Below are 23254 nucleotides of genomic sequence, written 5' to 3'. Positions count from 1 at the left end.
TGGACGGGATCCCCTGAGCCTCTGCTCCAGGCCGAGCAGCCCCAGCCCTCAGCCTCTTCTCCAGCAGAGCTGCTCCATACCCTGCAGCATCCTCATGACATTGCAGTGGGCTCTTTCCATTGAGGGATCTCCACATCTCCCCTGTACTGGGAGCCCAGCACAGGGCTCATTGCTGCTGGGGTGGCTTCAAACAGGAGCAGATCCCCTCCCCCCATCACTCAGTGCCCACCAGGACCCCAGGCCCTTCTCCACCTCACTGCATTCCAGCTGGGTGCCCCCAGCAGATCTTGGTGGTGGAGGGCAGGTTCTGCCCCAAATTCAGGGGGCAGTTTCCTGCACGGAGAGCTCTGTGCCTCCCACTGGGGCTTCCTCCAGGCACGAAGGTTGACCAGGACCTCTAGGACCCCCAGCCCCTCCCCGTACACACACCAAGCCAGGTAACCAGGCAGACATAGGCTGACTTGCTTTTCCTATTCCTCCCCGTTCCCCCAGCGCTGCTCATTTAAGCTCACAGTTCAATCTGCTGAGAAACTTCTGGTCTCAGATCATCTCTGCAGAACTAAACGAGAAATCACCTGCAAACCGGAGCCAATTAGCGGCAGCGTCACACACCGCTCGGGAAGAGGCAGCGGTGGGGGAGCGGCAGCCGCTCGCATCCCTTCGCTCAGACAGCGGCGAGAGAGCAGCGCTCCGCTAATTAGCACGGAGCTCTATTTAAAGCCGGAGCCGAGGAGCCCTCGGGTCAGATCCAGCGCCTGCCAGGAGCAGCGGCAGCTCAGCAGGTTGCAGCATTGGGATGGGGATGGTGCGCGGTGATGCTCTGAGCATTGAAGTCCCTTGAAGTCCCAGCACCTCTGCCTGACTGCGGCCGATGCGGCCGGAGAAGACGGAGCAGAACTGGAAACCCTCAGCAGACAATTAATTAAAAGGGTTTGTCTCCCCTCGTATAACCACAGATATCGATTTGCTCTTTAAAGCTCTCCGGGTGCATCCCAGCCAGTAAAACACCCACAGCAAGTGCTTGGATTGGTGCCTCTCCGCCCTGACAGCCAAAAGTGTTTTATATTGCTGGGTGGCTTCGTCAGATCTTAAAGAGCCCCATCAGAAAGACAAAATGCAGCTTTATCGGCCGACAAAGAGGATAAGGGGATTTCTGAAAATGATGCCTTTAATCCCTGCTATCCTGCAGGATCACAGGATGCACGACTCACACACACAACCTGATAAGTCGAGCACACGCAGGAGCAGCCAAGGGCGGTGCATCAGCATGCACCTCATGCAGATCCTCACCAAGGGAGGAGGAAGGCTGGCGCTGCTGGAGATGCACCGCGGGAGCACGGAGGCTGCAGAGAGCTGCAAAGAATGACCAGTCCCACCCCCAGCAGGAGATGGGAGCAGGGATCCAGCAGGACGCTCACAGCCCGCTGCTGACCAAGCCAAACACTTCAAACATTTTGAACATCTATTAAGGAAAGCAAAAGATGAATCATTCCAGCAGCGTCTCCTGGTCAGTTGCCACCCAGGAGTGACAGCAGGTGATGAATCGGTCCCTACTGCACACAATGAGCATTTCGGCCGCTGAAGGTCGGTGGCTTTGTGATGCCTGGGGATGGAGGAAGCTGAGCCGTGCAGGAGGTGGGAGCTGCTCCGTAAAGAGGGAAAGCATTTGCAAAGATCACAGCTAAGAAACCTTTAACATTCTGGCTGCTGAGTCCTTACGTGTGCCCTAGTCAAAATCCATGCCCTAAACGTGGCATCTGGCATCCACTGCACACAAACTGTTCTGGGGTATGAGTCCAGCTCCTCATAAACCACAGCTCACATCACCAGCTCCCTGCACGTGGCAGGCACTGAGCACAGCACCCAGGACACTACCCTGGAGGTCATCCCAGCTGCCACGGCACCCACTGAGCACCACGACTCCATGGCACAGATCTACTCCAACACAACGGGTGCACAACTGCTGGCTCAGCAACTCACAGCTCGGCTTCACCAAAATCACCTTGGGGAAATGGGCATGGGTGGAACAGGAGCAGGAACCAGGGCATGGCACAGCTCTCAGGGCATGGCACAGCTCCCAGGACATGGCACAGCTCCCCATGGCATGGCACAGCTCCCCAGGGTATGGCACAGCTCCCCAAGTCACAGCACAGCTCCTCATGGCATGGCACAGCTCCCAGGGCATTGTACAGCTCCCAGGACATGGCATAGCTCCCCATGGCATGGCACAGCTCCTCAGGACACAGCACAGCTCCCCATGGCACAGCACAGCTCCCAGGGCATTGCACAGCTCCCCGTGTCATGGCACAGCTCCCAGGACATGGCACAGCTCCCCATGGCATGGAGCAGCTCCGCAGCACATGGCACAGCTCCTCAGGGCATGGCACAGCTCCCCAGGTCACAGCACAGCCCCCCAGGTCATGGCACAGCTCCCAGGACATGGCACAACTCCCCAGGTCATGGCACAGCTCCCAGGACATGGCACAACTCCCCAGGACATGGCACAACTCCCCAGGGCATGGCACAGCTCCCCAGAGCATGGCACAGCCTCCCAGGTCACAGCACAGCTCCCAGGACATGGTACACCTCCCCAGGTCACAGCACAGCTCCCCATGGCATGGCACAGCTCCTACTGCCAGAGGGGAAGGAGTGTCCTCAGACAGAGGGTCTCATGTTGGGGTGGTGCTGTGTGGAGCTGGGGGTTGGACTCCATGATCCTTACTGGTCCTTTCCAACCAGGGCTTTTCTATGATTCTATGAACCATGAGGAGAATGAATCAGGACTTTGACAGCATCCCACCACCATGTTCTCCACAACCAGCCCAAAGTAATGGGAGCACTGACACCCATTCCTGCACAGAACAAGCACTGGGGGACTGGTGTGTCTAAGCACCAGTAAAGGGAAGTTACACTGCAGGGTGCTGCTCAGAGGCTGGAAGGCACTGGGGGGAGCAGGTCTGGCCCCAGTAGAAAGGGGATGGGGTGGCAGTCCCATACGTTGCAATCAGCCCAATGGGGCCCTGGGCTGCCCAGGAGGACCCCTGGCACCAGGATGGAGGGATACACATGAGTGCAATGCAGCCCCAGAGTCACTGCTGAGCAGGAGAGCTCAGCTTGCAAGATTCCCTGAAACCTGAATGAATTTTCAATTCTGTTCCCTTGGAGGGAAGGATGCGTCTGTGCCAGCTGCCAAATGAAGGGGATTCTTCTGTGTAGGAAGTGTAATTGATTCCCATTTATTCCGCATCTGTATTGCTTAAAAAAGGAGCTCGTGTTGAGTCATGCGCCGGGTGGACGCGCTGTGACGCCTCCAGCAGACGGCACCTGGGAGGGACACGGTCTGTCCTGCTGCCAGGAGCACTGAGACACCGCATGGACCAAATGGGAGCTGAGCAGGGCAGGCAGCAGATCCAGCAGGTCACAGCATCACAGAATGGTGGGGTTGGAAGGGACCGCAAGGATCATGAAGCTCCAACATCCCTGCTGCGTACGGGGCCACCAAGCAGGACAAGGGAGATGCAGAGCTCTTGGAACAAGACCAGAGGAGGACACTAAGATGGGCAAAGGGCTGGAGCAGCTCTGCTGTGAGGAAAGGTTGGGGGAGCTGGGATTGTTTGGCTTGGAGAAGAGAAGGATGTAGGGAGACCTCAGTGTGGGCATCCAGTGCTTGAAGGGAGTGTATAAACAGGAGGGGGAACGGCTGTTTGTGAGGGTGGGCAGTGATGGGACAAGGGGGAATGGTTTGAAACTGAGACAGGGAAAGTTCAGGTTGGATCTTAGGAGGAAGTTTTTCCCCCCGAGGGTGGTGACGCACTGAACAGGTTGCCCAAGGAGGCTGTGGATGCCCCATCCCTGCAGGCATTCAAGGCCAGGCTGGATGTGGCTCTGGGCAGCCTGGGCTGCTGGTTGGTGACCCTGCACACAGCAGGGGGTTGGATGGGATGAGCACTGGGGTCCTTTGCAACCCAGGCCATTCTATGATCCTATAAATCTCCACATTTAATAGCAGCTCAGGCTGCCCAGGGCCCCATCCAATCTGGCCTTGAACACCTCCATGGATGGGGCTTTGCAGATGCGGTGATGTTGGGCAGCTTTCACTGCTGCAGTCATGGGGTCACCCTCACTGAGATCATCTGCTGCCCCAAACGCTTCGTCTCCAACTCCCAGCAATACAGTGCAAGGAGGTTTGCCAACAGTGAGCTGCACAGGGTGGAAATGGGACATCTGGCACTGGAAATGGACCCACTGGCAATGGGACACAATGAGTGTCCATTTGTCTCTCCGTCTTCAGATCTCCATAGGATGACAGTGCTGATGTTTCTGCCTCTCATCTCAATGAGCTGAGCTCAAGCAAAGTGCTGACATAGACGTACCCGAGAGGGATCAGCTTGAGCAGATCCCTGCCCCAACCTCCAGCTCTGCAAACACAGGAAGAACAGCAATGAAAGGCAAACGTCCTCAAGGCAGAGCACAGCATGCCAAGGACGACTCCCACTCCACTTGTGTCTGATGGTATCTCTAGATCCAGATGGATAGACCTCCTTTTTGAGATACAAAGGGATTGAATGCTGAGGTTTCGTATCTGAGGGATGAGAGATGGTGGCGCAGAAGAACTCAACAGGAACTCCACGAGTTGCACCCACAGCTCCCTGACCCCACAGAGTGCCGGCCCTGCCTGGGAGCACAACACTGTGCTCCAACACCACTTCAGTTCCCAAAGTAACCACAGCCACTTCCAACCTTCCGACAGCCAAAAAGCCCCCGAAGGCTCTACTGGTGCAGAATTACCACCAGCATAAAGAGGAGCTGTGGTGCAGATGGGCTGCTAGGAGCCCTACGTGGCAGCATCCATGCAGGCTGTAAGTCGGCTTCTGTGCTGTAAATTCACTCCTCAGCTTATTCAGCACCAGCCTCGCCTTGCAGATGAACCACTTGATTGAGTCGCACAGAGTCAGTTATGGAGCATCATACGACTGCTCTTAATATCTGTGAGCACTGAAAGCCTCACCCTCAATGTGATGCCATAAGGATGACTGACGACGAGCTGTGCACGTGAGCCGTAGCTTTGCGTGGAGGTGTGAAAGGCACTGAATCTGCAAAAAACAAAGCCAACCTGACAGCTGAAAGAGTGAACACGGTGCCACCAAGGCAAGTTGTGGAGTGGGCCATCAGCCCCGACCCTGCAGACAGCCACACTCAGGGGATGGGGCTCTGAGCACTGTGAGTGTCCCTCTCATTGCAGGGAGTGGGACCGGATGGCCTTTGGAGGGCCCTTCCAACCCAAACCACCCTGTGATTGCAAAGCACCAAGAGGAACAGGTTTGTGAAGCACAAGAAGAATTCCTGGTGACTTGTGTCCCATTTGGTAAGGTGGCAGCCGCTGTGGGACCCATCCAAATGCTGGGGAGGGTCTCATGTGGAGCAGTGATATGAGGAGTGGGAGATGGCTGCTGCAGGCAGCTTTCCAGGAGCTGAAGACCAAGACCTGCATGCAAATGCTCTGAGAAAACCCCAGCACAATGCAAAGCCAGATCTGAGGAGCAGGGAGGTAAAATCCAACTGCATGGCTGAGAGCACAGAGCAGATGAGGAGGATGTGGAGCAATTAGAGACCGAGGACAATGCAGCAAATAAGATACCTGCACTGGAAAGGTTTGGTCCTTCTACATCCCAGAGGAAGCAGCTGCTGGGATTTAACATAACACGGAGGGCCTCTAACTGAAAGGATGAAAGTTGGTAGATGCAGAACAGCAGCTGCCTGGAGATGGTCACACTGCAGGGGTGAAGCCAGAAGGAGACAAAACAGAAGCTGGCCAAGCCAGATATACAACTACAAATGGAACTGGTAAACAGAAACACCAAACTAAGGCAAATATTCCTCTGCACAGGAGCTGGCAGTCAAAGGAATGCAATAAAAGAACCAGAATGCCCAGTTTTAAAGGAACTACTGATCCAATGGGCCTTGGAAACTGGGGGAGACATGGGACGTCATGATTCATGGCAGTAGGAAATGACAGCGGTCAGCTGAAAGCAAAGGCTTTGTTGGCATCCTGGAAACTACACCTGGGCACCTCCTGGGCTCACACATCCCAGCAAGGTGTGGGGAAGGCCTGAAGGAAGGCAGCAGGGCTGGGAGCAGTGGGGTGAGGGGGATCTAAGAGAAACACCAGGCAAAAAAGACAAAGCTGTATTTCAGTGAGGAATAAAAGCCCAAAACAAAACAGAATGAATCATGCATCCTTTAAAGTTAAATGGAGGGAAAGAAGAAAGAAAGAAAGCAAAACAAACCCACAAACAAACAAAAAACTGAAGCAAACCAAGAAGAACACCCACGAAAATGGAGCTGCAGGAGCGATGCACAGAAAGCCTGGAAACCAATGCGATGTTTTGCAGAAACATCCAGAAAAGAGCATTTGTTGGGAACTTCCAACGACCGATGGGTAACTGAGGGGTACAAGGAGGGCTCAGAACAGGGAAAGAAGCCAAAAACTGCTGGTGATGTTCTCAGGAGATGGGATGGAGTCCAGCTCTGTGCCCACAATGGGGATCTTCCCGAGTGTGGAGATCTGAGAGCCAAAGGTTGAACCAAGCAGAAGAGGTGCAGTGCGAGGAACCTCAGCGCAACCCTTCCTTAGATCGGCTCTGAGTATCAGAGGGTGCCAGAAGGCCCATTAACCCAAGATATTGGGTTAATTAACACAAGATATTGGGTTAAACAGACCTTCCATCCAACCCTCTCACCAGCTTCATGCGGCTGTGTGCGCTCCTGGCAATGCTCAAAGGCCATTCCGCCTCCCTTCATTTCCAGCACTGCTCAGCGCTCTGTAATGCAGCTCCATGCAATCGTCTTCCCCTGGTCGGCACCATCTGACCCAGTGAAACTTCTTATCTTGCAACCAAACAAGTCCTGGGGCGTCATTAGAGACATTTCAATTCTTCTGAGTTCCAGAATGGAAAATTGGGATGCGTCAAAGATCCACAAAGAAATGTCTGGAACGTCTCCTGTGAAGAAACTGCCACCCACTGTAAGGAAATCCCACTGTAGGGAGCACATGGGGGTTCCCTGTCATCCCTTCCAAGCCCTTCAGCCCTATGACTCTGGGAAAAACAAACCAGACCAGGAGCACTGGAGTGAAAGCATCACCGGTGAAATCAGCCTCAGCAGATAACTGTTCTGTTCTGTTCTGTTCTATTCTATTCTATTCTATTCTATTCTATTCTATTCTATTCTATTCTATTCTATTCTATTCTATTCTATTCTATTCTATTCTATTCTATCCCGTCCCGTCCTAAATTAAGTTTTAAATAAGGCCTTGCAGGATGTTGGACAATGCTGTCAGTACTTGCCTGCACATCACACTGATTCTGGCTGTCATCTTAATGTTCCCAAACATTTTCCCCTGTTGTTTCCAGCAGAAACAGACAAGGCAACTATGAATTCATAGTAGAAATCTGTTATCTTTTGGACACATCTTGCTTACATTTCCATCTTACTTGCAGCTTTCCCATACGTTAAATTCCCCCTGACATCCCAGCCCCCCTAAGCACAGACTTTATATCAGCAGCGAAGCCCAAGAACAAGCTCCTGATGCCAAGGACACCAGAGATCACACTGAAGACCATTCACAGCACCAACACGTGATGACTTTTCCTACCAACCTCCTTCTGTTCCAGCAGGTCCCTGTCAGCAGCCCACTGCTCTTACATGTTCAGACCACTTCTTATTTACATCACAGTTCTGCATTCATGGCACATTCTCCAAGAGAACCATCTGCGCTACATCAGATGTCCTCTATCGCACCAACAGATTACATCTACTGTGTTCACCTTTCCCGGGGAGCTGTGTTTGGAACCAGTATAAATCCAGGAGGGTTTGGTTAAGTGTTGACAAAAAGAGATGAACAAGCTCCTTAAAACACGAATCGAGGATCATGGAGATAAAGAGCAAACTACAGTAAATCAATCTGACAGACAGATAGATGGATAGATAGGTTAGATGGACAGACAGACAAACAGACAGGTAGGTAGGTAGGTAGGTAGGTAGATAGATAGATAGATAGATAGATAGATAGATAGATAGATAGATAGATAGATAGATAGATAGATAGATAGATAGATAGAAAATGCAAATATATATGGATATGTGAAGGATATGCATATATAAATGTGTACACATATCTTCATGGCACTGTATACATCAATGCCATTTCCCATGTGTGAATGTTCCCAAAGCACTTCTCCATGGAGTGCAGCAATTCCACTCAGTGCCTCAGCTTTGGTGGAGCCAGTTCCCAAACCTCTAAAACATCTGAGGTGTACTTTCTTCTTCCATCAGGTGGGGTAGCATCCCATCCCATCCCATCCCATCCCATCCCATCCCATCCCATCCCATCCCATCCCATCCCATCCCATCCCATCCCATCCCATCTCATTCTCTCATCCCATCCCATCGCATCTCATTCTGTCCCATCCCATCCCATCCCGTCCCATCCCATATCCCATCCCATCCCGTCCCATCCCATATCCCATCCTATCCCATCCCATCCCATCTTGTCCTGCTCCATCCCATCCCATCCCATCCCATCCCATCCCATCCCATCCCATCCCCTGATCCCCTGCCTGCTCCATGTGTCACTGCCCCAACTCCCCCTGCAGCATTTGATCCAGGCTGGAGATGCTCATGTCCACATGTTCTGTGGATCATCCAGTTTCAATCCCCTGCTATGTGCAGGGTTGCCAACCACCAGGCCAGGCTGCCCAGAGCCACATCCAGCCTGGCCTTGAATACCTGCAGGGTGGCCTTAAATGCTTTCAGGTAGCTGTAGGCACCTGGGACCACCTCTTGCTGCCCATGGGCCTGCAGCCAACCTGATGGCTCCACCAAAAAGCACATCAGACCTTTCTTCCCATGTCCCTGCGATGTCCCTGGGTGTCACATCCCCCTGTTCTTGGGCACCCCCTGGGATGGGACCCCCCCCCATCGCTCTGCTCCAGCACCGTGTGGATTTCACCACATCCAGGGTGCAAATCAGCTCAATATAGGAAGTGAAACAGAATGCCACATTCAATGGGAAGTACATGGGGAATTTAGATAAGCAGATTATAAATACACAGAGTGGAACTTAACGGAGGGGAAGACGCTGCTTATCAGCAGCAGCAATTCTCCAAGCAGATTGTCGCCACTGTATCTATTCTTTGTCTTTGACGCAGCCTTCAGACTGGGATGCTGATAAGACCATCCTGCTCCAGGAGCAGCCATCTCCTCATCTGAACACAGGGGACTACTGGTGTACAAACAGCTCCAGCCTCAGCCATCCTCCAGGCCTCTCCCCTCCATCATACTGGGTAAACTGGGCACGGATCACACCGGCATCTCAGCACTCAGAGCCGCATCCACCACGGGTGCAGCAGATCGTCTGTCAGCACGATTGGTATCGCCTGAATTACGGCTGCACCTCAGCAGACAAATGAGCCAGGAGCAAAACAACTGGATTTAAAGATGTCACAAAGCATCACTTCCCTGAGCTGCCTCAGCAGGGAAACACGCCGGCCCTTTCTCCCTGTGTAGACAAGGAATGCACCGAGCTCCTCCTGCGTGTCCTGCACAGCTGTGCAGCCGCCTGCCCTGCAGGGAACGTGGCTGCTCATTCCTGATGGATGGGAAACGGGAGCTGCACCTTTAAGAAGTGCAAAGGAAACAACTTAATTTAATATATTCCAATAATGAAAACTCCGCTGGAGTATATTAGGCAACTGGAATGGGGATGTGATTGAATTTCAGAAACTGTTCTTGAATACGTGAATTACATTAAGAGGAAGAGCTGATGGAAAGCGCAGAGTGTGGCAGGTACTCAGCGAGCAAGAGGACCTCGAGCATGGCAATACCTTACACAAAGCTCTGGGGGAAAGCAGAGGGGACCTGTGGCCTTTCTGTTTCATTTTCCCCCTTGGGAAGCAGTCCACGACAGCTCCCGTATGACTGTAAGCTGCTGAAGGTCTGTCCCATTGACAAGGACTCAGCTGCAAGCATTAGCAGAGCAGTATGAAAGCAGACTGTGCAAAGGGATGGAGGAGCCCATGGGGCAGCAGAGGACACCAGGAAAGGGCTGTGTGATGCTGATCTATCCATCCTCTGCCCTTGTCAGGCTCCAGCTGCCAGAGATGTGGGTCTTGCTGGTGGCTGGAGAAATGGGCAGGCACAGCCCCGTACTGACACCCACCATGCTTCAATTCGCACATGGCCCAAAGGCCCCTCAGACCAGCAGCTTCCCAGGGCCCAGATCTCAAATAATTCACTCCCGCTGTACACCAAGACCAATAAATCAGGGCTTGTGTGACAGAAGTGCCCAAAGTGCTCCAGGAATTACATCTGTCAGAGCCTTGACAGGCTGCTCACAGCTCATCGTCTTCTTTGAGGTGCCCTCTGAACTGCCACAATGGAGACTTGAGAGAGGAAACCTCAGGGATGTGAAGAAGTTCCACTTAACAGATGCTACAGATTGAGACCCAACAAAGCAGGAAGAGGCACTGCCAGCACCAAGGGGGGCACGGCTTTCCATCACACTCTGAGCATTCAGGGAGGGAACTGGAAGACTCTCTACAAACCTCAGGTCAAAGAAGTACCACACAACAACAGGAGTCTCACTCTGAGCTAATTAACAGATAGAATATATGAAATACTTCACGGGACCGGGTTCATGGTCTGACAGCACGGTTTTCTTCTCCGACAAGCAGCATTGGAAGGTGCTATTAAGGAGAGCATCTGTGCCTCAGCACTGACCTGTGCCTTCCAGCATCCATCACCGCTCAGGTTCCATCTCTCCTCGAGGTGCTCCATTGGCTCTTTGAGCTGCTGATTTTCAGAGCTGTTCTGGAGCTGCATCTGTTTGGCATCGTGTGGCTGAATGTAGACTTCACACATTCAATACGTGCAGCTGCACTGCTTTGTGTTTATCTTTGTGGTGGCCCACCTGACACCCTTCATGCACTCAGCCCTTATCAGCACATCCCTCGTATCAAAGAACCACAGATTCCAGATTCACATCCATCAGGACACCCAAAGAACTTTGTCTCTCGCACAGATGTTGAGGATTCAATACACATTTCCTCCCCCAGCTCAGTGATGAAACGAGAATGAAGCAGCTCCAGCAGCAGCTCCAGGTGCCCCATTCCTGACTGTCTGCCATCCCATTATGGACATTCAGTCTCACCCACAGCTCCCTCTGTTTATAAGCTTTTGAGTTCCACCAGCAGCCTCAATACAAAACCTCATCTAAAGCTTTCCAGAAAACCCAAATGTATTTTGCTCACTTGATTGCCTCCATCCGCAGCTGTCGACACGTGCAGCTGTGTGCCAAAGCAACACTGCGCTGCTCCCTCGCAGTGCAGCCTTGGGCTCTGCGGTGCTGCATCACACTCAGGGCTGGTGCTGGGTTTTCCTCTGAGTGCTGTGAACGATGACAGCTCCATTTCTGAATGGTGCAGCCAGCAGAGCTCTCCTCTCAGTGCAGCGCTGCCAGCCCTGAGCTCTGTGCCATCACCTCTCTGCCAGCTGCACCAACGCAACGATCCTCCCTGCCCATGCAAAGGAAACCCAATGAGCCAGGGGGCTGAGTGCCACCGGAGCCAACGCGGAGCCCTCCTGCTCATTCAGAACTTCAGAGCCACCCTCACTCTCTGCACATGACTCAAGCAATCCTTCCGGGTGTAAAAACTCTTGGCGGCCCACTCAGCTGCTCAAGGACTGCAGCATGGGCTCCCTGTCCCCACTGGCTCTGCAAATCAAATCCAGTACCGGCACCGCCAGCAGCTCCTCCCATCGGGTGCATCAACCATGAGAAAAGCTTCTTCCCAACTTCACACTGACAGCAGTGAGAGCAGTACAGAGCCCAGAAACTGCATTCATTCTTTGCCTTGGATTTTGATATGAACTTCATACCAAGGCTGACTGCCTAATCAGGGATATGATTTAGTGTAGGGTTTTTATAGTTAGGGCACTGGTCAGGCTGTGGTTGGACTTGATGATCTTCAAGGTCTTTTCCAACCTGGGTAATTCTATGATTCTATGATTCTAATGGAGACGAGACTGAAAATCAACTCAGATGAAACGTGGGGAAGCCAACAGCATTGCCTGCATTCAGACAGGACACCTGCCAAGAGAAAAAGGCCCTGCACATCTGCACACCCCACATCTGCCCCAGCCTGGCCCAGCGCTGGGATCCCCACGTGGACACAAACCATGGCACGGGTCGATTGGTCCGGCTGGATCAAGGAGCTGGAAGTGAGCAAAGGAAAGAGGGAGGGATGGGATGCAGGCGGATCTCTGCAGCGCTGCGACCCGATCCACGGTGGCATTTATGGGACCCCCATCTTGTACACTGGTATTTTATGTCCTCTGAAGCACTAACTCACCTGCTTGGTTCCCATGTGAAACACCAGCTTTCTGCCACGCTGCCTTTTATACAAGGATCACGTCTGCTCAAATATTATATTGCAACCATTTTTCCTCCACTTTTCCTCATTTCGAAAACTCGGGTCCATTTTAACTGACAATGAAAAACCTGAGAACGTTCAGGCTGGAAGATATTACAACAAGAAGACGAAAACCAGCTACAGGAATGCATGAAATACAGGAATGCATTGCTGCCAGCCAACGGCTCAGGAACGCCACGGGCGAGACTTTGCCCACCATAATAGTAATAGCCCCATAAACAGGGAACAAATCCACTTTACAACAGCTGAGATTGCTGCCCAGTGTCAGCCATGCCCAACCCCGGGCAATATGAGCAATTCCGTGCCAAGCCATACAGCACGGTCGGACTTGGGGTGCGCACACCATGACCAGGGAGCATTATAAAGATGGCATAAACACCACACCGTGAGATACTGATAATAATCCATTAATTGCTTCAGCCCAAGGTCACTCCCAGAGAGCTCTGGGGGTCCCAAATGCCTCTGGCGCTGTTACAGGGAGACTTGGGCACATGAGTTATGGGCACATAAACATTAAACTGGGACATAAAATCCTTCAAATATCAGATATTGGGAGCAGAAGCCCAACCTCATGGCCGGGGCACCTCAGCACCGCACACAGGCACACGGCCATGATGAGCCCACAGAGACTGAGGTGTGCCAGCACTGCAGCCTGGCAGTGGGACACCAGGCTGGGAGAAATAGGTAAAAACTGGGAGTATGAACCTCCCTTCTGGACCCTGTGCACGTTTCAAAGCTGGGCTGCCTTCAGGTGACATCAAAAGCTGGATCATCCCAGATCCCAACCCCAGCTCCAGATGGGGCCATGAGCAAGCACTGCTCCCTCCTGTCCTGACCTCACGCCCATGGTGTGCAGGGTGCAGGTCTCATGCAGTGCTGCTTTAGGCTCAGCACCAGCAATGCTGCTCTGCCTGCCCCTCCAGCAGCAGCACCTTCTTTGCAGCACTTCTCTGCCCTCAGCCTACACAGCTCTGTTCAGAGCTGCCTGCCCGGTAATACCCAGACAGGAGTGCCACTGACAGACAGAAGCACGGGGAATTCTCCTCTGTTATTTGCTATTCTGGTCCTGACGTTGCCAAACCTCCTGTTTGGTTTCTGGCAGGATCTGCACCGCAGGCACAGCCTCAGCTTGGCTGCAGCATCCAGGTGCTGCCCTGAGCCAACAGCAGCGCTCCAGAGCAGCACCCGGAGCTCAGGGCCGTGGTGACAGCAGTAGGGATGGCAGTAGGGGTTAGGGCACAGAGATGGGCTGCAGGAAGGCAGTGAATGGTGGCAGGGCCAAGGGATGCTGCCTACAGCCAGGACTGCACGGCTCTCAGAGATGGGAGCAAAGCGCAGCAGTTCTGCCAGCTCCTGCAATGCAGTGACACTCAGGAAGCACTCAGAGATCACACGCTGGTGATGCTGGGGCAAATGACTGTGTCAGTGTCTTTGGGACAAGCAGTGAGATGCTCGAGCCCATGTAAATATCCACAAGCTGTGAGGTGAGACTCACTGCCATCCAGAACACGGCGCTGGAGCCAGCCCAGCACACACCAGGGCAGCACAACAGAGCAGAGAACCGTGCGATCTGCATGCAACAGCAGCTCCATGCCTGGGACAGCACCAACCACCTGCTCCAACCGTGGTGCATTTCTGTCTGCTTTGCAGGAGAGGCCGGTGGGCTGCAGAGCTGCGTGGAGCTCATTGGCATTCAGGCCATGCCTGCACTCCTGGCCCGCTGCTCAGAGCCATATGGCTGCCCACTCAACACCAGGAGAGTGTGTTGATGCCACCACTGGACCCAGGTCTTCCAAGGACACCCCCTCCCCAAAGCCACGTGGGCACAGACGCAGGACAAACCCACCGCACTGTGGGCACAATGAGCACAATGAGGCTGCACTGTGGGGCAGCTGCACCTTCCAGGCGTTCAGCTGCACATTACAGCAGAGCTCTGCCCCAAGCTGCTGCCCCTAAAGGTTCCTCTCCACATGGTGCCTTGGTGGCAGCTGGAGGGGCACCCTGGGGGGATACGAGGCCCTTCTGAATCCTTCTCCAATGAGTAGGGAGCTTGGTTTTCTCCTTAATGGGAGGTTCAACCCAATGACCTCCAATTCCAATCCTCATTATTCTACAGTTCCTCTGCAAGCACCCCCCATTTCCTGCAGGAGATGCCCACTTGGACAGCTGGGGACCAACGCTCCTCCTCACCACATTTCTCCAAAGGAGCACTGACCAAATCAGCCTTTAGAATCGTAGAATCATGGAATCACTGAGGTTGGAAAAGATCTCTAAGATCACCCCTTCCAGCCACCCACCCATCACCAATATTTCCCACTCCACCATGTCCCCCAGTACAACACCTAAACGTTCCTGGGATGCCCCCCAAGGGCTGGTGACCTCCCCAGGCAGCCCATTCAGGCACCCAGCTGCTCTTTTGGAGCACTTCATCCTCATATCCAGCCTGAATCTCCCCTCCCCACACCCCAAACAAGGCGTTATCTCAGAGCAAGGCACCACACCAGCAGCAACAGATGCTCCAACTCTGCTCTTCACCACCCTACCCCAAAACAAAACCCCATATATGACGTGTGGGGCACAGCCCCATATTGCTGCACTGCTGTGCCACAGAGAGTGCACCCAGTGCCCCAAAGCCCTGCAGGGCAAAGCCTTCATCCTCCAGGCTCCTGGCACCCCTAGGGAATGATTTTGCTGCAGGGGAGAGTCCGAGGCTGCAGCTGAGATGCAGAAGGGACTCAGATTAACAGCTGGCACCGGGCTGAAAAGCAAAGTGCGGGAGGGAAGGAAACAATCTGTGGCCGTTTCTCTCCAACTCCCCAAAGACACGCAGAACAAATCAAATGGCTCAGAGCCTCTCAGAAGACGGGGAGGTAAAACAAATTGGCTGAGGCACTTAATAAATAAATAAACAAAGCAGCAGACAGCACTTAGGGCAAAGAGCTCATTCACAGCGCTGAGGGGGAAATGGGCCTGAGAATAACGCATCGGTCCGCGTGGTTCGAGGTAATAATGTGAGAGAAGAGGTTGGGACAAGGCGGCCGTTTTATTAAACGCCCCGAGGAGAGGTCACGATGATTAGAAATAAGATCCCTGGGATGCAGTTGATGCAATAACTGCAGTTTTAGCAGTTTCAGAAGAAGGATGTTTGCTCAGGGTGGCGAAGGGCCAGGAACACGCGGGGTGCTGCCAGCAAAGGGTTTCTGTGCACGGAGGAGCTGCGCTCAGTGCGCTCTGCCCGCTGCAGCCACGGGCACTGCAGTCATTCGCATTGCCCACTGCAGAGATGCTCGTGGCCAGGAGCAGAGCAGAAGGTGTTTTGGAGCACAGGTAGCACAATCTCTGCTTCCCCTCAGTGTGTGTCCTGCTCCGAGCACGTGCCATGCACGGCCACCAGCTGGGCTTTGGCACACAGCCCTCCTGATCCAGCAGCGCCCTGTGCTGCACCATCCGGAGCTGCATTAGGGGATGCAGAGTAACCAGAGATGGCACTGAGCTGAGATGTGCAGCCAGGAGCGGGGCCCGACTGCCCTGCCAGCTCCTGGACTGTGTCTACAACCACTTGTAGACTCACAGTGCAGAAAGCAGACATCTGTGTGCTCCGAGTCCGAGAAGCTCAGAACATGAGGGCAAAGTTGGCAGGAATGGCCACAAAATGGGAAGTGTTCACACAAGGGAGGGCAGGAGGAAGGGAAGGTGGGAGGGAGGGAAGGTGGATGGGAGGGATGGAAGGTGGGAGAGAGGGAGGAGAGGAAGGAGGGAAGGCAGATGGGAAAGCAGGAGGGAGGAAAGGCAGGAGGGAAAGGAGGGGGGCAGGAGGGAAAGAAGGCAGGAGGGAAAGAAGGGAGGAGGGAAAGAAGGGAGGCATAAGGGAAGATGGAAGAGAGGAAAGGAAGGCAGGAGGGGTGACCATTGTTGGCCGTTTCAAGCCAGGCCATTCTATGATTCTATGATAAGGGAAGACGGGAGGGAGGGAAGGAAGGCTGCAGGGAGGGCAGGCTGGAGGAACGCTACAGCAACTGGAAAACAGCAGTGATTGCTGTGGGCAAAACACACATACACACACACAACAGAACAATCCAGAAGGCACAACCACGAGAAGCGCCACTGCAGAGAGAAGGGAGGCAAACAAGAAAGCATCCTGCAGATACACTGACAGAGAGAAAAGATCCCAGACTGCTGGAAATGGTTGGTGCTCTTCTGGGTAACTGCAGAGAGAGAGAAAGCTTCCAATGGATGACACCAAGGGGACCAACTTGGTGTCTGCTCATCGCTGAATCAGCCTTTAACGCAAAGGTCAGTGTGAGATGGAAGGCACCTTCACAGGGGCAGAGAGGAAAGAGCTCACCTGGAAACCAGCAGTGGGAACTAATTAACGTCGGGGTGAGCCTGACTGCACATCCAGTGGGAGGCTTAAGGCTGGATTGGCGCAATCTAAGAACACTTAAGCTCATCTTTGAAGGAGGATCACGAGATACAGAATGTGTCCCAAAAGCACAGACAAGCTTGGGAAAGCACAAGGTTTGGGTTTAAGCAGACCCTGATAAGCTGAGGGTGCTCCATCTGTGCAGGAGACATCAGCGGCAGCAGGATCCAGATAGGGAAACACTTGTTATGGAGTGGGATTTGAGGGAGGGAAAAAAAAGGTGGAGGCTCTTACACGCGGGATGTGAGTCACACATCACACAGCTCATGAAACGCAGTATTAGCAGCTATCAAAACCACAGCCTGAAAAACACGCAGCGTCATCTGCTGCTGCCTTGTGCTGCACCTGCACCGCGCTGCTGCCAGCAGCGGCTCTGGGACAGAGCTGTGGGTACAAACAGCCACACGGGGCTGTGCAGACCCCCAGAGCTCCGGGAGCAGGGGGGGATCACAGCCAGAGGCAGCACCAGCAGCTCCCCAGGGCAGCTCCCAGCCATGGGCTCAGGGGACAGCGCGGCACCACTGGGGATGCTCAAAGTGAGGCTGCCCCAAACCCTATGGGGTGCACCAACCCCCCGGTGCCCACACACACAGCACGGCTCCTGGAAAACGTGAAACGCCGCAGCTAAACCACTCGTCCTTAAATCATGTCTGCCAGCCCGAATATATTTGCAAAACAATCAGAGTTTTGCTGGCAGTTTCCTCCCTCGGAATAAAGGCGCTGGGGGCAGGCGATGCAGATGTGGATTTTTCTTTGTGTTTATTCTGATCAAAATCTGACCCAGCACCAATTTTCCTGCCAGATTTTGGAGGGCTGGGGGGGAGATGAGAGAGGACTCCAGGTGTCCGTGGATGTATTGTCACTTACCAGTGTTTTCCTCTTGGAAAAGAAAACATCACTGGGAACGGAGCATTGAAATGCGATAGGGATCACAGAATAGCTCAGGTTGGAAAAGACCTTAAAGATCATCGAGTCCAACCCGAACCCGACCATCCTAACAGCCACCTGTGCACACTGCTGGCTCACATTCAGCTCAATGTCCATCAGCACACCAACGTCCCTTTCCATCAGGCAGCTTCCCAGCCGCTCCTCCCCAAGCCTGTAGGGCTGCCTGGGGTTGTTGTCACCAAAATGCAGGAGCTGACACTTGGCCCTACTGAAACTCATGCTATTAACCTTAGCCCATCGATCCAGTCTATCCAGGTCCCTCTGCAGTGCCCTTCTCCCCTCAGGCAGATCGACACTCCCTCCCAGCTTGGTGCTGTCTGCAGACCTACTGAGGGCGCACTCAATCCCCTCATCAAGATAATTAATAAAGATGTTAAATAGGAGAGGCCCCAGTACCGAGCCCTGGAGGACACCACTTGTGACCAGCTGGGTTTAACTCCATTGCTCACAGCTCTTTGGGCCCAGCCATCCAGTCAGTGTTTCACCCAGCAGGGCATGCAGCCATCCAAACCATTGGGCAGCCAGCTTCTCCATGAGGACGTTGTGGGGGACGGTGCCAAAGGCTTTACTGAAGTCCAGGTAGACCAAATTGACAGCCTTACCCTCATCCACTGAGCGGGTCACATCACCATAGAATGAAATCAGGTTTGTCAGATGAGGCTGCCCCTTGTCCTGGCTCTGGGTGCACCAAGCAGAGCCCAGCCCCCTCCTCCCACCCCTCCTGACCATCATCCATCCATCAGCACTGCTCAGATCCCGCTCTCAATCAGGTGAACGCCTCCTGGGCTCCCAGCCTTGAGCTTCTACTCATTGCTCTGCATTCCTCCCATCACCAGCACAGCTTCACCCCGCTGCCCCAACCTCACCACCCGCACACCACGCTGAGCACGGCGGCTGCAGTCTGTGTGTTCCACTTGCCTCAAGCTCAGAACCTCAGAATACTCCTTTCCCTACAGAAATACATACAAAGTGGAATACAACACCTTCTTAGATGCACATAATTGAATGCAGACGGCCGGGAAGGACCGCATCATCCCTCCTCTCTCCATGCCCCAGCCCAGGCAGTAGCAGAGGGTGGGCAGAGCTGCTCTGTGTGTCCCCAGGGCTCGCAGCAGTCCCAGGAGGAGCTCCAGAAGCACTGATTACAAAAGCCCACAGTGTGATTTCCCTCACTCCGACCTCCTAATGCTTCTATAATCACACTGTGCCCCTGTGTAGCAGGCTCCTGAGGCAGTGAATTGCAGAGCTAACCGCAGGGGAAACCACCATCTCATCCTGGTTTTGAATTTGCTTGCCATCAATTCCATCACATGCCCATTTTTCTTGGTGCCATGAAACAATCAGAAGCTCCCCATTTCCCTCCCACAAACCATTCCACATTCCCAAGATTTTAAACTCTTTTCCTCCCATCCGTGTCGTTTCTAAGGTAACAATCCCGCTCTCCCAAACCTCTCTTCAGAGCAGAGGATCTTCTCATTGCTATGAAATCCCTGACGATGGTTTTCATGGTGTGCGTGGAGCTCGGGCTGTCCCCACTCGCTGACCACAGCCCCAGGCTGTTCCCACGTCCTCCCCCTCCACCTCCCATGATGTGGTACCACCACACTTTGTTCTGGAGCTCACACTGAGCAGAGCTCCCCATGAGCTGCACAGGAAACAACCTGCAGCCTCGCTCGGGTTAACCCGTTAATTAGGAATCCCACCGAGGACTCGAGCTGTTCAATTCTTTGTCCCCTCTCGTAGCTATTTTGCATTTATTCTCCTTATTTTTCATTCACTGACATGCTTCTGCTTCCCTGATTTCTTCAGATCACCTCGAAGACCCCCCAGGCTGTTTCTGTATGGCGTTTAGTGTAATGAGCTGCTACCTGCAGATGGGCTCTTTGCTGCCCAAGCCTATTCCCTGCTCATGAGCAAGCCCAAGGACAGCCCACAGCTGGCACCCACTCTTTGGCCTCCTGCTCTGCCCACACACTGTTGGAGTTTCCCATCAGCAGACGCTGCTTTACACCCGGCACGGCCGCGGTTCACCTCTCCAACAGAGAACTTCATGAAACAAAGCCAAACCCATCCCTCCCCAGCAGGCCTTCTCCTCAACTCCTGCTCTGCAGCAGCACTTTACCAGGGAGGTCTCTGCCCTAAATCAGCACTCGTGCCTTGGTTCCACCCAAAAGTAGAGCAGCAGCAGAGCTGGAGTTTGAGTTGCTCACGATCATTGGGTGACAAGGGGAGAAGAAACAGGAGAACAAACTTCATGGCCACACAGATGGGCCATTGCTGTCCCTGTATCACAGTGAGCCTTGGTCCCGTGCCGACCCACCAACAGGAGTGTGGCAGTGCCCACCAACTGCTCCCCGGCCCAAGTGGGTTCAAGAGAGCAACCCTAGGTATAGGGTTATAGTAGGTATGCAGGAGGCAGCGACAGCCAGGAGCCGGCTCGGACGCATATAGGGCCAGCTCTTCTGCAGTATGCCACCTCCAAGTATTAGTTTTCAAGAGACATTCATTGCCATGGCAACAACAAGCACAACATGGAATCGATGTGCTCACCATGCTTTTGAGACGCAAAATTAGACTGAGGGATGGGGAGAAGATTGAAGCAGCCCCCACTGTGCCCAATGCCAAGCCCTGAGCAGCCCTGGGACTGCTGGGACGGGCTGGTGCCATCCTGCATCCCACCACTGCTGCCATGGGTGCCAATGCACACCATGGCCATGATACAGCCCAGTCCCACTGTGCCCACCCAGCCCTCACCTGGCCTTGCTGCGGCTGCTCCTCCGGAGCGTGGGCAGGTCGACCTCCTTCTCCTCCTGCACTCGTTGCAGGGATGGCGAGCGGCTGTGGGCGCTGCGGGCGCTGCCGGAGCTGGCCAGGCTGCCATCCCCACCACTGACCCCCACTGCAGCCTCCTGCATCTGGGCCAGCAGCTGGGGGGGGAGGCTGCGCAGGGAGGGCACCGGTGAGTAGGACGCCCGGCTCTCCGCCTTCAGGTTGTTGTCGCTGGCCGAGCGCTGCAGCATGCGAGGGGAGGAGAGGCCGCCAGCACCGAGGATCCGTCTCCGCTTGGTGTAGCTGGGAGTTTCTCTGAAAGGCACTGCAAAAGAGGTAGGAAAGTGGCATCAGGTACCGGGTGGTGAGTGGTGAGGCACCAATTGGAATGGGAAGCCCTGGGAAGTGGTGGAGTCCCTGGAGGTGCTCAAGAAAAGGAGTAGATGTGGCACCTGGGGACATGGTCAATGGCGGGGATGGGTTGGGGTTGGACAGGGATCTCAGGGATCCTGTCCAGCCTTAATGATTCTGTGATTCTATGGCCCCGCTGGGGCAGGAAGGTGATAGCAGAGAAGGAGCACAGAGCTGGGGCAGGAATCATCACAGAATCATACAATGGTTGGGTTGGAAAGGAACTCAAACACCCTCCACCCCATCCTGTATGTGGGCTCAGTGCCCCCACCAGCTCAGGCTGCCCAGAACCCATCCATGGCATTGAGCACCCCCAGAGATGGGGCACTCTGAGCAGCAGTGCCAGCACCTCACCACCCAAGGAGAGGAGGCACATCCTTATGGGAGTGTAGGAAGAGCCAGAACAGACAAGGATGGGCTCCATCTGCTTCCAGCTCCCATCCCACCTTGGCACATGGGACATGCTGCTCTCCCAGGGAACAGCCACAGGCTGGGAGCACAAGGAGCGGAAGAGTTGAATCAAGAGGGTTTGGAGGCAGCATCTGGGGAGGCACCAGGGAGCCCTCAGTTGGGCCACAGCCATGGGGAGGGTCAGGGCCACCAGCGAGAACCTCTGCAGCCCACAGCCTGGCCTGGAGGTGGGCAGATGCACGTGGTCACTGGCAGGGATCCTGGCCAGAAGTTACCCCTCAGTTCTGGCCCCTGCCCTTCCTGCCCCTTTTCCTAACCCTTAGCAGTGTCTGTAAGAAGCAGACTGCACAAAGCCACCTGGAGATGCCAAACCCCAGCTCAGCCAGCAGCTCTGCAGAGGGTGGATGGCTGTACATAGAATTGCACATAGACATGAAGGGACGAGCGCTGTGCTGCAGCCATGGCAGGTGTGCACTGTGCAGCCCAAGTGATGCAGACCTCAGGTCAGGAAAGACACATTTTTCTCAATGAATCTGTTTTCATTCTGAAGCTGAATGTGCTTAAAGCGAGACTCGCATCTGCAGCAACCTTCAGGAGGGAACACATCAACAACAGCCAGCTCACTTCATCAAATCACAGAACATCCCAGACTGGAATACCCACAGGTATCACCAAATCCAGCTTCTGCCCAGGGCAGTGAGGAGCCCCTATCTCTCGAAGAACCGTGTGGATACGGCCATGGGGATGAGGTTGGTGGGGACGGGCTGGGGTTGGATTTGGGAATCTTGGAGGTCTCTGCTCCATCGCTGAGTGCCTGAGGGCTCCCCCAGCACTGCTGCGCTCGGAATATTCTCCTGAGGAGCATTTTAGGTTCAAAGCACAACGATTTCAGGCTCCTGTAAACCTTCCTGCTGCCATGGCAACTCGATGCGTTTGTTCCCTGAGTTCCAACCACGTGGAGGGGGGATTTCTGCCGGCAGCGCCGTGCCCAGCACACAGAGAGCCCACAGGGCAAGTGGGATAAAAAGGGAGCCCAGAAGCAACAAGAGGTGGTCGATGGAAAGAGGAATAGCCCAGGCAATGGAAAAACATGCTGTGGATTCAGGGACCCTGCAGGACTCCAACCTACGGTCACTGCCATCAACACAACACAAGGGAGTGAAGCTGAATCAAGGCGGGCGGCCGCTCTCCCAGCGATGCCACTCCATGTGTTGGGCTGCCCTGGATCCGCGTGTCATCCCAACACAATCTCCAGGAGACACTTAATTCTGTACTACATTACCGCTCGTAGGAAAACACCTTCATAAAATCAAAGGAGCAAATATGAACTGGGTGCCTGTCACAGCAGCTGACAGGTCTGAAAATTATCAGAAATTGGAGACAGTCGCAGGAAACACAAGGAAGTTCCTGGCTGCTCTCAAAGATCTGTTGTCAAACCAAAGCAATCCACGTCCTTCAAGCACCGCTCTTGAAATAAAGGCAGAGTTACTTTTACTAGAAGTGCTGAACATGGACTGGGGATAAAAGCCATTGGCCTGAACGTCTTGCATAGAGTCACAGAATGGCTTGGGTTGGAAGGGACCTTCAGGATCATGGAGCTCCAACCCCCCACCACAGGCAGGGCCACCAACCTCCACATTGATACCAGCCCAGGCTGCCCAGGGCCCCATCCAACCTGGCCTTCAACACCTCCAGGGATGGACGGGGCATCCACAGCCTCTCTGGGCAGCTGGTCCAGCACCTCCCCACTCTCACAGTGAAGAACTTCCCCCCAACATCCAACCCTCAATCTGCCCTCCTT

At 53.9% G+C, this 23254-nt stretch overlaps 1 protein-coding gene across 14 annotated transcripts in view; it reads right to left on the bottom strand.

The window, feature by feature from the left end:
- The window catches only part of SHANK3 (SH3 and multiple ankyrin repeat domains 3), a 284023-nt gene that overhangs the window by 172061 nt on the left and 88708 nt on the right, over positions 1-23254 (bottom strand). For all 14 annotated transcript variants that reach the window (XR_014941032.1, XM_085533171.1, XM_085533169.1 and 11 more), the window contains one exon: positions 20617-20956. Coding sequence is in view for 13 of the 14 variants with exons in the window: in XM_085533171.1 (XP_085389297.1) it covers positions 20617-20956 (340 nt within the window). In the remaining variant the exon portion in view is untranslated. The remainder of the gene's footprint in view (positions 1-20616; positions 20957-23254) is intronic.

The sequence above is a fragment of the Coturnix japonica genome, unplaced genomic scaffold (genome assembly GCF_054131305.1).
Source record: "Coturnix japonica strain WE unplaced genomic scaffold, WE-NBRP24 Scf055, whole genome shotgun sequence".
NCBI classification, from domain to species: domain Eukaryota; kingdom Metazoa; phylum Chordata; class Aves; order Galliformes; family Phasianidae; genus Coturnix; species Coturnix japonica.
Note: the sequence above shows the minus strand (reverse complement) of the source record. Positions and strands in the feature narration are given on the sequence as shown.